The sequence below is a fragment of the Nelusetta ayraudi genome, unplaced genomic scaffold, assembly GCF_046127955.1.
Source record: "Nelusetta ayraudi isolate G7.1 ecotype Tasmania unplaced genomic scaffold, CSIRO-AGI_Nayr_v1 ptg000026l, whole genome shotgun sequence".
NCBI classification, from domain to species: Eukaryota; Metazoa; Chordata; class Actinopteri; order Tetraodontiformes; family Monacanthidae; genus Nelusetta; species Nelusetta ayraudi.
In genome coordinates this window covers 7,771,692-7,787,875 of record NW_027466076.1, presented here as the reverse complement: position 1 = coordinate 7,787,875, position 16,184 = coordinate 7,771,692, and the positions used below count along the sequence as shown (strand labels likewise).

Below are 16,184 nucleotides of genomic sequence, written 5' to 3'. Positions count from 1 at the left end.
TAGGTAAATATATATAAAAAAAATAAGAAGGTTAGGAAATGTAGTCCAGCCAAATTTTAGTGTGAGGGTGGAACTGTGATTGCCCAGGGCGGGCCATATGGAGCCGCACTGCCACTGTATAAATAATTCACTCAAACGGCCTCAAACAGCGAATGACACATTACACGAGCATTAACACGAGAAGTCGTTGACTCAGCAAGAAAAAGTCGAGCTGCACTTTCATGGGCCACGCGTGGCGTAAACTGGAGGCTAAGCTAAGTTAGCTAAGCTAAATCAGTGGAGAGTCTTTCTTTCTTTCTTTCTTTCTTACTTTATTTGGTTGACAACAGCTCGAAGACTCCATAACAACGTATCTAAAATGAAGTTAAACTTGTTCTACCCTTTTCACCTATTTTTTATCGATAATCAATCAAAGCATGTAGAAGACAAAAACAGAAGAAAAGAAAGCGTAGCCGCCAAAAAACAGCACTTCGTTTCTCTCTTAAGACTTCCTGTCCATATCCATCTTGTCCAGTTTGTGTACATTTGTTTGAACCTACCTAGTGATGTAAATGTTTTTTGCGTCTTCTCCACAGCTGTTCCACAGATTAACTGACATGCAGTGTGCTTTTGTGTTTGTACGTACATGCTGTTTTTTTTTTAACATACCTACACATTCCCCTGAGATAGTGTTTATTTTCCCTTACCTGAAAAAGGCTTTTGGATGCCATTTGATAACTGATGCTAGTTTTTCTTTGTGGATCGCAGGTGAGCCAAGCTGTTCAGGACCAATCCGCATCCTTTCCTAACTGGGCTTTGGGAAAGAATTTAGTTTTTTGTTCTACTGTATGTTTACTTTTTTTTTTAGCGCGGCTGTGTGACTTACAAGCGCTTTAAAACTCACAGAAAACGACCGGCTCATAGCAACAAAGCGTTTTCAGCCGGACAAAGACGGGGCGGTGCCTGGGCCAGCCTGAGGCCGTGTCGATGCCCCGGAGCTCCACTGTTTTCCACAGAAACCTGCATTGTTGCTGGCTCGGCTCAGCTGCCAGTCAACTCACAGAGCAGGTTAAGGGTCAGAGTCCACATTAGGACAGAACCGCCCACTCTCTGCGGGGAGCATTTCCTGTGCTCGTCTGCACGCTGCTGCCAATGGGAGGTCAATCACCGGGGGGGTCAAAGGTGAAACGGGGTGTATGTATTAAGGAAATTAGCCTCTCCCGCGCAGATTCCAGATACGCAAACTATCCCTGTGGAAGTATCGGATTTTTACCTATGTTGTGTTTCACTTCCAGCGTGTGGTCGTTTAAGTAAATCGAAACACGGTGACGAGCTGCGAGAAGCACCGCCGCATCTCCAGCGGGCAGCGCAGTTGAGGCTGACATAGCGACGGTGGCTGAAGCCAAAACAGAGGAGGTGCCCGACGTGCACAAGACATTCCTCACATATCCAACCTCCAAACAAGTCGCCAAACCCATTTAGCACCTACGCTTTAAAGAGGAGGCAAACACAAGGGGGTATAATTGATTCAATCATTTCATTTTACAACATTTCAGCTTGATAAATACAGAGTTCCTCCCACCGAGGGAAAGCAAGACTGTGGAAACGGAGCTCAGCTTTAGGAAGGTAAGATAAGAAAATAAAAAGAAGAAGAAGAAAAAAAAGTTCTGTCCGATTAACATGAAAACCATAGATGTAAACGTAAAGACGTAAAGTCCCGTAACAACAATAATGTAACAAATTCGCTTTGTCTTGATCTCCTTTGGCAAAGTTTGCGTCTAAGTCTCCACCTCCTCCTCCTTTGTCTTCAGGTTTTTGTTAATACATGTCATACTTACGCCCATTTCTCACCAAAATGTACGAGCCAAAGACTTGAAATTGACGTGTTTCCGGTGGAAATATTTTCTATTTACAATTTCAATATAGTGCATTTTCAAGATAAAAGGGAAACATACTTTTGAATTCCCAGCTACCCACTTGTTATTGATGGTGCGACTGACCTGTAATAGTTGTTTCACAGTGCAATGTGGGGGAAATAAAGTGGATGAGGGATAGTTATCTTTGAAAGCTCATGCACACAACGTCTGACAGTGAACTTAAAGATGCGGGTCTCTACTGGGTGCTAACCTGAGTTCTTTCGTTGATCATGTTTTGGCAATGAAAACGTTTCAAAAAAAAAATATCAGCGATAAAACCTTTCCTGCAAGAGTCCAGCTTTTGAACACATCATCTGTGTCAGCGGCGCCATCTAGGCCCAGGGTCCCCAGGCTCCAGTGGGGCCTGGGTCACACTTGGGGTCCTCATCGGGGTACGTGATTGGCACAGCGCTTCTCTGATATTGATTGAGCCGCGTGAGGAGGTAGTCCACCACCGTGGGGTACTGAGCGGAGACTTCGTTCCTCTCCTCCGGGTCTTTTTCGATGTCAAACAGCATCACGGACTTCAGGGGCGGCCGCCGTGGTGAGGCCGACTCGGAGGCGTTGTGGCCGGGCCGCGGGAACCACAGGTCACATCCTGGAGGAGAGACGTGGCCAGTAGTTACACATCTTCAAGGGACTTATGTACATTCTTTTACTTCTTTGAAGATTGGTAGATTCAGAGCATTTTGTGTAAAAAATAAAGAAAACAAAACACATTTGAAGCCAAAACAGGAACCCTAAAGGAGCCAAAATATCTCAATGTGGAACTACTGTCTTTTTCAGTTAGGCAATGCAGTGCAGGGCACTACATGCTTGATTTTCTTTTTCATTATGCAATGAACTGATGAACTGGCGGTAGGGTTTGATGAAACAGTAAAGAGGCAGTGGCTCATGGGAAATGTGATCCACGGCACAACATTCAAACCATTTTTAGAACTTCATATTCTGTCCCCTCAATACTAATTAACCATCAAACTCTCTAGGGAAAAAACACATTTAGCCCTCTGTTTAGAACATGCCGATTTCCTTGGTAAACATGGGGCCTCTGGTGGAAGATCGGGAGGAAATATTGTTTCACCTGTTGATTTATGTGTTATCATGTAGCTGCGGCCTAAATAAACCAATAGACAACATAGGCCTTTAACATTTCACCCTAACCTTCCACGCCAAACCCTTTCACAGTTCAAACCATGAGCAAATCAGTCATTTAAAAACGTTCTAATCAGGGACGTCCGATAATATTGGCCCGCCGATAATATTGGCTCGATACTTGCATTTTTATGTAATGTTTGTGCATATTCTTTCGTTCTTCCCCCAAAAATGAAAACCCGTGGTTTCGCCCAATGTGCAGGAATATAAATCGTGGACGCTCGTGGGGGGTGCAGGCTTTGTTTTTGCTCATGTTTAGCAATGGGCTAAGGACTGAGTTTGTCTACATCTGCACTTGTGTTTCCTTTGTGTGCACGTTACCTCATTTCCATTGCGTGGGACAAATGTTAAGAATAAACATTGCACTTTTCTATAACTTAAGCTGGAGTGGTGTTCTTATTTTCTACAGACAATGTTAATTTGTGCAATGTATGTAGTTAGGCATCACAATAAAAGTAGGTAATGAGTTAATTCCAGATATGTGATGAGACCTAAAATTAGTTTTGGGGAAAAAACACGTGCATATATCGGTATTAGTTGTTATCGGAATTGGAAATTAAGCGTTTGGACAATGTTGGCTTATCGGATATCGGCAAAAAAATCAATATCTGACATCGCTAGTTCTAATGCAAAAAATGAATTAAAAAAAAACGTTAAGAAGTGGCCTTTTTTTCAAGCTCCGGACCTGGGTAGCCAGTCAGCAGCTTCCAATTGGAGGATCGGATGCCGGCGTGAATGGACACGTTGAAGCCCGGGTTGTCACTCCGAGTCGGGGTCAACCGTCGCTGCCCGCCAGGACCTGCGGAGAGCAGAGGACGCGCTTTTTGAGAAGAAACACCAAAGAAAGTGCTGATTCAGGCGACAGCGGGCTGCCACTCGGCCACAAAAAGCTCTTTGTCCATGTTTATGTAAGTTACCCCGGAAGGCCGCACGGCTCCCGCTGTCAGCGCATACCTGAGAGCAAAACAGCCAGGATCGGGCCAAGGTGTGAAAATATGAATACCTTTATTTTTTTTCATCCCGTAAGATAAACAGTGACACAGCGGGAAGGTTTTTTGTCCCCCCTTAAAAAAAAAAAAAAAAGGAGCAAAGATCTGTTCCCTGCTGCACGACTTTCCCTCCATCTCAGGACGCTCCGGGTCTGGAGGAATTTGACAAATCTGGTGGTAATGTGGTCGGCCCAGCACGAGCGCGAGTCATCTCTGCCAAGCACAACGATCATCTCGCCACTGCTGCATATACGAGGCATATTTCAGCTCTCTAGGTAAATAGGGAACAATTGAAACTGGTCACCATGTAGCAACGGCAACCACCTTGTGTCCCCGTGTTGCTGGCGACACAATATACATGCAGCCTCCCTTGCCATGCAACAAAAAGGAAAATAGAGAGACTTGGCCTTGGAAGGACTCTTAACTTCTTTCCAAGCCTGACCCCAGCAATATGGTTCTGATTAGACAGATTTGCGAGCAATTTTGGTGTTCCAACCTTGTCATAAACAAGCCTTTCTTCACATTCTTGACACATGGGTCAAATCCCCCGCCCACTCAAATCCCATTTTCCCCTGGTAGAGTTCTGCGAAAACAACACGGAGGCCTTAACACCTACTTTATCTCACGGTTTATTTCACGGTAAGTTGTTACGGGAGCGGGTTCCAAAAACATTTCATTAGGCCTTTATGAGTTCGACCTAGCAACAAAAAAAAAACAAAACTGTTTGGTGCGTCAATATGTTGAAGTATTTTATTACCAGGAAATGAGGCTTGTTGACAGTTCATGTGATTTGAATGGTCACTGATATTTATTATAATACATGATTTAAAAGATCATGTATCCATCTAGTAAAGAACCCACAGAAACCGGAAGAAACAGGAGGCCTCTTCAATGTTTGGAAGGCTGTCTATCACATTTCAAGCACAGCCAGTGAGATTGTAGCTAGCTGCATTCGCTTCCTGTTTTCATTTTAACAAATAGGGGGACTGGTCATGCTGTACTAAGACCATTTGATTGTGAACGATCTCAGAACTGGAATCTCCGCACGGCAGTCACAACTGCCAACAACAAAAATGCCATGCTTTGTTTGCGTCACCATTACATGCTAGTTTATTTTTCAGTCTGCATTTTTTTTAATGAACTGCTGATTGCAAATTAATAACAATAATAAAAAACAACTCCCACGATCCCATCTGAGGTCGTTCTGTGGAGCTGTGGCAACCACAGCAACATGACTGGCTCATTACAACATTTCCGACCACAGCGCTTTTTTTGTTTTTTGCAAACCGAATTATAAAAGCCATGATGGCAAACTCATCCACAGACGATTGCACAAGTGACATGCAAGCGTCTTAATTGTTTGCACATGCGCTCAGCTGCATATTTGCATGACTGGGAAACTTTTAGCGGTTAGAGAGTCTTTGGTCGCGCTCAAGTGTTCTATTTGTTTCTGCAGGTATAGATGCTAAAACGTAAAAAAAAAAAAAAAAACGTGGGCGGGATGACACAGAACGACTTCTTTCATTTCGCTTCTATTCGGGATGGGACCAACAAAACTACAACGTGCACTCACAGCGGGGGAGCCCGCAAACGAGCCCAGAACATAGAAGGTACCGGAAAGGGTGTAGCAAGCGAATAGGTAGAGGCCCCAGAGAACAGAGCACTAGGGGGAGAGAATTTAGAGGTGATTAGGGTTTGGACTAAATCCAGCGTTGGTCTCCGTCTCAACACACAGGTTCGGAGACCCTTCCTTGACCCAGGTATTCAAGATCCCTCCTCTCACAGAGAGCGAGAACGAAGAGGAGGAATTCCGGACAGGGAAAAAAAAAAAACAAGATTTGAAAGGAGAAAAAGTGTGTTCAGAAAAGGGGGCAGGCTGCCTTTCATTAGATTGCGGCGAAGGAGGGAAGAGTCATGAGGAGGGAGAAAAGAAGACGAGACGCGCAGAGTGGGGTCTCAAAGAGGAGGCCGGTTTAATAGGAGCCACAGGGGGAATAAAGGAGAGGAGGTTGAGGAATGCAGCGGGATGAGGCGCGTGTCAGCGAGGAGGCCGATGATTAAGACTCAAACGTGGAAAAAACGTGAATGCTCGCAAGGTGCCATTGTCGCCTTTGAATGGGAGCCGTTCTCATGCGAATTATTTAGATGCTAATGAGGAGCAGTAAAAAAAAAGAAACTCAAAAGAACTCAAAAACATTCTAAATCAAATCATTTGGATCAGACATCCAAGTGAAAGGCCTGTTGAGAGTTTTCCCAGCTGTCATGGGTTACCTTGCTTGCCCCCCGCCGTCCCCCCACAATATTATTCAGTGGCTTTGCACATCGACAAAGTGTTGATTGAACTCACAGGAGCATCTAAGGAGCTCCAACAGAGCATTTTAGCATTATTCATCAAACTTTTCCCTGGTGAACTAATTTAAACGTGGGTATTGTTGCCCCAAACCCCGTTTGTCCATTTTCCCACTTTGCTGGAAATGACAACATTTTATTGCGTATTAATTAAATGCACAACACACATGTCGATGCCTGATTAAAATGTGCCACGCTAGCTGGGAGCATATTGGCTAGCTAGTCTCGCGGACACTTCTGCTATAACCACCTGTGTCGTTACACTTTGGCTTTTTCTGGTGCATGAGCAGTGGTTACGTTCAGACTGCCAGCCAAAATCCGATTTTTAGCCCGACCAGAGTGAAACCGGATGACTCTTTTGTAGTCTGAACAGTCACAAATCTGATTTTCACGAAACGAATTGAAACCACCTTCGGGAGGTTGTTTTAAATGGCATTTGGACAGATGCGTCTCAGTGTGAACAGCTCCCAACACACCGATGGGTTCTGACTGTCCGTGATGTCACTCTACGGCATTTTACAGAGCCCGATCCCATTTGGACACTCGCTAAAAACAGTGTGGCCCTAAAAAGCCTACCGGATTTGAGAAGGAATCTGATTTGAATCAGATTTGCCTGCAGTGTGAACGCAGCCTCAGTAATTACTTTTGTCGTAATGGTGGAACAATGGATAGGTTTTTGTGGCGCAAGACTTTAGAGCAGAAGAATGTTTTTCTCCATTTCGCGTCAAAGCTGCGGCAGTCCCCCAGTGTTACACAACGTGCTGTCTGAAGTCAATGCGAGGCAGATGTTTCGGGGCTGGTTGGTCTACTTTTGAAAAGAAAAAAAGGTTGGGGCTACAGTGTGGCATGAGGTAGTGATACAGAAGCGAAGCACTGTCGGACCCCTACGATGGATCAAAGGACACCTCCGTACTCTCGTGCCATTATGTGGCTACATCTGCAAGACATTAGCCAGACACGCTCCTCCCTTTTCACCGTCCGCTATTCCTGGATGTGGAGCAGAGGTGCAAGCATCCCTCGCCCAGTCAGAAATAGTGGCCTCTGACCAGGAGCGGGACCACCAAATATTAAGTGGTTTCGACAAGAATGAGACCTCTCCGCTGTGTCCGTCAGGGGAGCTGTTTCCTGGAAACCTCCGTGTAATCAGAGAGTCTAAACACACGGCGTGCACGCCCTTCAGTTCAGATGGTCGACAATTCGCGGCCGGCGGGCAGATGAGAGCATTCAGCCTCGGGCTTTTAAACGTTCCTCACGTGAAAAAACCATGGGTCAAATCCAAGCTGTGAGCAACATTGTGAGTTGCTATTGTGAGTTAATGCTTGGGAGACAGAGTGCAAAGTTGTGAAAAATGCTCTATTGAAGGTCCAGTGTGTGAAACTTGGCCTGATTTGTGATTTTTATATTGGTAAAGCTTAAACATACTGCCCATAAACAGATTAATAAAAGTGTATACCCGCAGTATAATAAAAGTCATTTGGTTTTTCTACCATATTAGAACGATTCTAATATACAGTATATGTAAGAATACACATGGAGCAATAAGGGTCTTACGCCTAGTTAGCTGCCATCTTGCGCTGCCATTTTTTAAGGAAAACATGACACTTCCTTAACAAATTTAAATTTTAAAAGGTCCAGTATGCTTTGTCATGTACTAATTTAAATTCCACTTTCTGGCATTTAGGGGTAAAAATAAAACATACCTGAAATAAATTAATAGTTTTTATTGTTGTATTGTTGACCGCTTCGCTCACGCTCTGCTCCCGCACACCTGCGCTTAACGAGCAGCTGTCAGTGTCAGGGCTGATAACGAGCCTCAGGTGTGTCCCAGCAGAGCGCCCTGCTTCCCCACTTACCGCTGCTGCAAGTCTGACCTGCTCCTTGAGTCATTGTATTATACAGCTTAAAACTAAGCCAACGTGTTATGAGGTTCTTGCTGCTCACCGCGTTGGGACTTTTTTTGCAGGACAGACATCCTTTTCCCACTATTTTTTCCCCCTCGGGAAGAAACTGGAAACGCTGTCACTGAATGAACAGGCGCAAAATGGAAAACAGGCGGCGGTGCAGTGGGGGACTTACAATGGGAGATGTCGTCGTACCGGGGCTCGATGTTGTGGAGCAGCTCCAGTCGGGGCGAAGCGAAGCCTCGGCTGCAGGGACGAAAAGAGCACAGACGTTGACTGACACACACGCTGCCTCGCGCACGTTCCGACTGCGACGCCGAGCGCCCCGAACCGTAAATCCAAGGCAGCTGGCCGGCGCTCGCCAGTCAGTCACGTGCTCTCCAACCGCACTGCGACCACAGAGCAAACAGGCCGCTCTCACTGACCGCAGCGTCTGATAACACACCCAAAATAACTCCTGCTAACTCTTTCCTCTGCGCCTCCACTGTAGTTTTTGGTCTGTTTTTTTTTTTGTTTTTTTTTTCCAATCCAGCCATGATGCCGTTTATTGCGACAAGAAGGACCATTGCAAAAAAGAAAATAAAACTGCAAATGGAATTTTGCACACTGCGCTGTGTTGGGGTTTTTTTTGTTGTTATTGCTGCTGCTGCTCACGCGGCAACGCCGGCCGCCAGCCTGCGGTCAGCTGACGTGCGTCGGCCAATGGAGTCGAGGCCCCCGGGGGTGGTAGTTTGCGGCTCGGGCAAAGCCTTGATTTTGCAGCTGCAGCCCTCAATTTCACCTTCTTCACTGCGTCCACATTTAGGATTAGAAATATAATGTGTCAGTGCGGCAGGGCGCAGCGGGTGATGACCTTTAAGCCAGCCACGCAGAGTCTCGCTGACATCTGACTGTAATTTATGTAGCGCGAGCGCGCGCTGGCAAAAAGAAATAAACAAAAGAACATCTCGGGAAAGGTCTTATAGCCAGCTTCAGGGTTTTCATGGTTAACTTAAAAAAAAAACTCATACGGAGGTCAGGAAAAGAGCATTTTTAGCCCTCTGTTTTGGGCCTCCCCCAAAATCCCTCCCGCTAAAAGTGATGCCTTGTCTGACCTTCCACGTATCTGGAAAGACATAAAAACGAAGAAGCTGTCAGGCGGAGAGCAGATTGCTTCTGTCTTGTTTGAGCCTTTTGTGACATCACCAAGGGCTGAACTAAGTGCCTTACACATTTCCTTTAAAATCTGGAGCGAGCGAAAGGATGGATTTTCTCAATTTCTGGTTTGTTTACTGACTAACAATCACATGTAATCTGAGAATACCAGCAAGTTTTTTAAGGTCCAGTGTGTGAAATCTGGTTTGATTTACGATTTTTAAATTGATGAACGCTTAACATACTGTCCGGAAACACATTAATAAAAGTAATTTGGTTTTCCTACCCTGGCCATTTTTTTAAGAAAGCCCACCTGACAGTTCCCTCAATACGAAACACGCTGTCAGGCAGGCTTCCTTAAAAAGATTTTACACACTGGACCGTAAAGTGTTTTTGAGCAAAATTATGGAAGGGGTGGGGAGTGGCGGGTGGGGGATAAAGAAAGGAAGAAGCAGAGATTTGTGTGAGAATGACTGATGGAATTTCCTCCTCTTTGAGCTCCCATCGCCCCGGTAACAAAGGGCTTATTGAAGGAGCGGAGGCTCCTACGAGAAAGAGGCGTTGTTTTTTTTTTTTCTTGAGGGGCGGTGGTGTAGGTGGGGAGGGGGGGGGTCACAGAGAGGCACCGAGAGAGGGCCGGCCGTCGAAAAAAAAAAAAAAAAAAAGTCCGGTCTCTCCCCCTGACGACTCACCTGATGGCGTTCCACACGTTGAAGCCGTCCAGCGGCTTGGTGCCGCTGGTGCTCCCTCCGGCCAGACCCACCAGCGTCGGCAGCCAGTCGGAGACGTGCATGAGCTCGTGGCTGACGCTCCCCGGCCGCTGCAGCAGCGGGCTGGCCACGAACGCGACTCCCCGGACCCCTCCTTCCCACAGCGACCACTTCCTCCCTCGCAGCGGCCAGTTGCTGCCGCCGGCCAACGTCTGACCTCCGTTATCTGGCGAGGGGGAGAGAGAGAGATAGAAAAAGTTGCACTCAAACAAAGAGAAGCGAGGGATGGTAAAAAGGAAAAAAAAAAAAGGCCCAAGGAGTTGTCCGCAGGCCGAGCAAGACTTGGGGTTGGAAAAACAAACGGAGCTGAACGCCGTATTTCAACACGTGGAGAGGGGAGCGGTGTAGAAATATTGCTTTAAAACAAACATTTGTCTTCTCCATGCACGAGGTACACACGCTCAAGAGCCCGCTGCTTGATTGCGGGGGGAGAGACATGTTGTAAGAGAAAAATAATATTTGCTCTTCTAGGGCACTTGACAAAAAAATAAGGCAAAAAAAAAAAAAACACTACAGCAGAAGCAGAGTAGAAGAAAAATCCTCGAGTCAGAAAGAAAAGCGGCGGCGGGCAATAAAACAAATGTTGACGTTAGCTGGAAAGTGAGGATGTAAATTCAACCAAGACGTGTACATTTGGTTGTGTTTACATACGCTACAAAAGCAAAACCCTCGGAGGGCCAGACAAAAAGCCAAACCAAGACTTTCCAAGTCCCACCAAGGTCCCACATTATGGAAAAATCCATTCACCAGTGTCATCAACTTCCGAGGAATGTGGAAAAAGTCCTTACTTGACTTCTTTCATTTTCTTTACTGTTTTTTTTAAAGTGTGTGGTTTATTGGCCCTTTGTGATCTCACAGAGGGAACATCTCCCTCTTTCAGGTTAGTGACAACACCCCAAGCATCTGTGTTATGGGAGCACTTTTGCGGAAGGCTGTAACCAGAGGGCTCAATTTGCTGTTTCTCTGGAGATGCGTAGGCGTTTTGGGGATAACGAGGTTGCCCCACCGAAACCCAGCAATCTCACATTCAAAGCTTTTAAACAAAGTCCTTAGCGTCTTTGCATAAAGTCACAGAGATGGTCATCACCTATTGGGGGAACTGCTCTTTTAACATCAAGACGACGACAATTTGTCTGCTTGTTTTCCAGCACCTACGCACAAACCCAAAATGCGCAAGCGTGGCATTGGCAGACGACCATCGTCCAGCGCAAACCCGGCTCGCTCCACCAGTGACATCACAGCCAGCGCGCTGATCCCGGCCCATCGATTCAGCAGGAGGTTCACGCAAGTCCAGCACGTAGTCTGTGTGCCTGCTGCGGAAAAGTGTTCTGGAGGATCACCGTCTGCTCCTTAATGCCTTTGCAAGCTGCTCTGGCTCTCACTCTGCCTCTCCTCTCCCCCTCCTGTCTCTCTCGCCCTCTCTACTGTAAAACTCCAGAGAGAGGCAGTCAGTTTGCAGAAAATTTCACCAGAAAGGAATTTCAAGGTTCGGCCTGTCACATGTGGGTCAGTGATAACGGCTTGAGCATGAGAAAATTAGAACACTTCAGTCCAAGAGTGACCGACTTGATAGGGGAAAAAAAGCCATGGATGCGAATTAGGGATGCAAATTATAGATTAATTCATTAATCGACAGTTGATTAACGTTATCGATCGATGATTAACGATTAATTGATGAGCAACGATTTTTCATGAGAACCTAAATTTCACAATGAAAAATGTGTAAGGAACACATTATTTCACCCTTCAATGTTGGTGAGGGTCCAATATGACCCATTATTACATGAGAGAACAGTAAAAACACCCTCAATATTTATCCTCTGACTTTAAGTTGATTAAAAAAAAGTTTATATTAAGATATATTATGAGCATCGCAGTATCTACAGGTGAATTGCTCTTTCCTGCCACTGCACTGTTATAATGATATTAACTGCCCATGTAAAAATTGTTCAACTGTTTGCGACTAATTTAATTTAATTTAATTTAATTTAATTTAATTTAATCGATTAAAATCTTAATCGATTAAAATCTTAATCGACAATTAATCGATCATCGATTAATTGTTAACGTCCCTAATGCGAATGATACACTACAATTAGTAACAGAAAGCCAAACGGGATTTGCATGGCTGTTTTTTTGTTTCGGTTTTCAATGTGTAAATCTGCAGAGTCAGTGTCTTCCCATAACGTCTCTCTGCATGGAAGGAACAATGAAACCGACCACCTACTCGCACCTAAATTTCATTTCATTGTTCCAGCCCTTTTTATTACCCTATAATTACCCTTTAAAATCCCCCTCAAAATAACCCCTTTTGTTCTGCTCATCAACTTCAGTTCGCAAATCATGACAACTTCCACATGAATAACGCTGCGGCGAGGCTGTTTAAAGTCGCTGCAGCCACATGATGCTCTGCGTGGCCAAGTTGGTTGTGGAAACAATTGCTCCAAAGTCGGTGACGCTGAAACTAAACACCTGCAAGGGCGAAAAGTAAATTGATACTGCCCTCAAGTGGACATTGATGGTATTACAAAAACAGTTTTTCCCCGTGAAACCAGCAGCGCAACGACTAAACTCAAATAAACTCAATAATAGCAGTTCCCACTGTCCTATTTTTGACCGTGTTGTGTAATAAAAAGGATTTGCCTAACTTCCTGACGCCCTAAGTGGATCGCTTTCGTTTTGGCTCACCGTGAAAGAGAAAATCTACATTTAACCTAACGAGAGCTAATTTGGATTCCCAAGAAGCGCATCCCAAAATATCCCATTTTACGCGTTAGACCGGTTCTTGCAACTCTGGCCGGCGTGAGAAGTTCACTCTCAAGCATGATTGAAAAACGTACATGTAGAATTTGAGGCAAAACCTTCAAATAAACATCTTTTCAAAAGAAGATTTGTCAGAGGATAAATCGCGATGGCACGCAAGGCTTCGCAACAACACGACGTCCTCCTTCTGCAAGGATCAGTCTGAAAAGCAAGTTCCCCCTGAATCACGTCCAAAACAGCTTGTGACATTTTTGGCAGTGAGCCTGGTGTCACACGGATCCTTTGTCACAATCATTATGAAAACATAATGATTGTTTTTTTTAAAAAAAAAAGGGAAACTGCGCACGAAGCCGCAATCCAATCCAATCAAAACAGCTTCATGGCCTACTTTAGGGTCACGAGCCGCCAGTTGAGAAACGCTGATTTACAAGAAGCCTTGGATACAATCAAGAGGAAAAAATTAACATTTGGATATTTGGAATAACGTGGGAGCTTTGAAGTTTGTTTCTATAGTTCAGGATAAGCGCAAACCACAGATTCACAAGTTAAAAAAAAAAAAAACGATACAAAAAAAACTGTATGACATATATGTATCCACCACCCTCCACTCCCTTCTCTTCATCCCCTTTGGTGCCGACTTCAATCCCACCACAGCGACCCGGCCTACCTGTGGAGAACACCAGGACCGTGTTGTTCCAGAGCCCCCGCTGCTGCAGCGCCAGGGTGATGTTGCCCACCGCCTCGTCCATGGCGGACACCATGCCGGCGTAGGACCTGCGGGAGTGGTCTTTGATGAAACCGTAGGGGGCCACGTAGCGCTCCGGCACCTGCAGCGGTGAGTGGACGGCTTGCAGTGCCACATAGAGGAAGAGCGGCTGCAGGACACAGGCAGGGGAGATTTTTAGGTGCTTATTTGTACATTTCTGGACTTTTTCTGGGCTCAATGTCCAATACTGGACTAATGGCTCATAAAACCTGTCTTATCCCTGCCTCCACACAATTGACTGCCTTTTGCACATATTGCTCTTGTTTGGAAATTCTGTTGAATATAGATTCACTTGGTGGTTCTCAACTGCTGGAAAAATAATCAAATCAAAAAAAGCAGAAAAAAATCAAACAAAGGAAAACACAATCAATGTGACATCTCAGTTACCTCATTCCAAATCAATCAATCATTGTATCTGACTAAGTCTCACACTTACTAAAAAAAAAGAAAAAAAAAAGGGCAATATATGTATAAATTGCATAAATGGGTACCACCTTTCTTTGTATTATACACAAATAAACCTTTAGGAAACTTTTTGTGGATATTTAAATTCCATGGCATTTACTGTACATCACACATGTGGGGGTTGTGTGTGTGTCACCTTGTCCGCGTTGTGTTTTCCAATAATGCTGCTGGCCCTCTGGGTGAACATCTCTGTCGAGTAGGCTCCCTTGTACGCCGTGGCGACGGCCTCTCCTTTCCGCAGGTCCAAGGCACAGCGGGTGACGTTCGCGCCAGGGATGGGATGGCAGCGCACGTGAGTGTAATAGTCCTCGCTGCCTGTCAGGTAGCCTGCAGCCAACAGTGGGACCAACACCAGACCGTCAAGGCTCATCGTTTAGATCTTCGTCCCAGATCAGAGTACGGATCAAAGGTTATATTTTATTTTTTTATTCTTCTCTTTTACCAAAGTATGAGTCAAAGCCCCTGCGTGTGGGCAGGCACTCCTTCTTGTACATGCCGAGGTGCCACTTTCCCACCATGTGCGTGTCGTAGCCCGCCTCCTTCATCAGTTGGGGTAGCAGCTTCTCATCCAGCGGCACGCAGTAGGGCTGGCAGGGCCAGATGATCTGGTGCTGCATGCCCGTGTGGATCTACAGTGGACAGAGTGAACAGCGAAACTCAACACAAAACAACAACACAAAATTTTCCTCATTTTTATTTTTCTCTGTATGAATTACTTTGAACGGAATTTGTATCTTTTAAACACAAAAGTAGCTTGCGTGCTTTTCCAATGTAGGAATAGAGTACAGATATTTGTGTACAAATGTAGGAAGTAACACATTTGGTAATGTTTGGAAACGTTTGGTGAGTCGGGACAGCCGACATCCTTTTAAAAGAAGGAACAACCACCTCTGTGGTTTTTATATATATATATATATATATATATATATATATATATATATATATATATATATATATGTATATATATATATATATATATATATATACATATATATATATGTATATATATATATATATATATATATATATATATATGTATATATATATATATATATATATATATATATATATATATATATATATATATATATATATATACATATATATATATATATTCAAACACGCTTAATATTTAAAATCCTCAAAATACCCCCCTTTCATAAAAAGCATATATGCTCCGAAATTATAACCTCTAAAAAAATAAATAGAAATGTTTGTTTTTTGTTTTGTTTTGTTGTTTCTTGCTGTACATTAGAGGTGAATTTGGACACACACGTCCCTCTCACCTGGTACCTGCCGGTCATCAGCTGGTTCCTGGAGGGGGTGCAAATCGGCTGGACGTAATAGTTCTCCAGTCGGACCCCTGCGGCGGACAGTTTGTCCAGGTTCGGCGTGCGGATCTCGGACCGGTGGTAGCCCACGTCGTACCAGCCGAAGTCGTCGGCCAGGATGAAGACGATGTGAGGCTGCCGAGCCGCCACGAAGGCGGGGGAATTGGCGAGGAGTGCGGCCAGGACCACGTACTTGGGAAGGCTTCTCATTCCATCCATTAGTGCAAAAACTAGTTTAATAAAATTGACCTAAAAGTGAAGTCTACGGAAGCCCGACGGTTCAACCGGTGGCTCGCCGTAAACCGTTAGTCTGTGCAAGTAACGCCGTCGAAAAACAAACTAGCTCTCCCAGCGCTGTTTGTAAACTAGAGCAAACTCTATCTTTTATGCGTCGTTGCAACATTTATATGCCGCCGTCTGAGAGGAATGTGAAAAAAAAGACGCGAAATTTCCATATGCCTCTTCCGTGTGTCACACACTGTGACTCTTCCGCAAATAGTGCGTGCCTCCAGCTCGGAGAAACCAATCGGATTGCCGGAATGGTAGAGCGGGCTGCGTCACTTAAGTGCGATGAATTTTATTCATGATTTTGGTTTTTGATCCGTCTGATAATGAGAAAAAAATAAGACCAAAACAAAGAGGTGGAAGGACTTAATACAAGAGAGTAAA

General features: G+C 44.8%; 1 protein-coding gene across 1 annotated transcript; it reads right to left on the bottom strand.

Moving 5' to 3' along the window:
• Positions 1-1,497: 1,497 nt before the first annotated feature.
• On the bottom strand, positions 1,498-16,004 carry arsb (arylsulfatase B). The gene is made up of 8 exons (XM_076029504.1): positions 15,471-16,004; positions 14,627-14,813; positions 14,321-14,511; positions 13,621-13,828; positions 10,113-10,356; positions 8,462-8,532; positions 3,733-3,846; positions 1,498-2,493 (listed from the first exon to the last, which is right to left on the bottom strand). Exons 1-8 carry the CDS (start codon positions 15,732-15,734, stop codon positions 2,228-2,230), a joined length of 1,545 nt encoding a protein of 514 aa, XP_075885619.1. The 5' UTR covers positions 15,735-16,004; the 3' UTR covers positions 1,498-2,227.
• Between the last annotated feature and the right edge of the window lie 180 nt (positions 16,005-16,184).

Coding starts and splice junctions, on each gene's coding strand:
- arsb (XM_076029504.1), bottom strand. CDS start 15,734: ATGGATGGAATGAGAAGCCTTCCCAAGTACGTGGTCCTGGCCGCACTC. Junction 10,357..13,620: donor GGTCCTGGTGTTCTCCACAG/GTAGGCCGGGTC, acceptor CCCCCTCGCCAG/ATAACGGAGGTCAGACGTTG. Junction 2,494..3,732: donor GCTGCTGACTGGCTACCCAG/GTCCGGAGCTTG, acceptor TCTCTCCTCCAG/GATGTGACCTGTGGTTCCCG.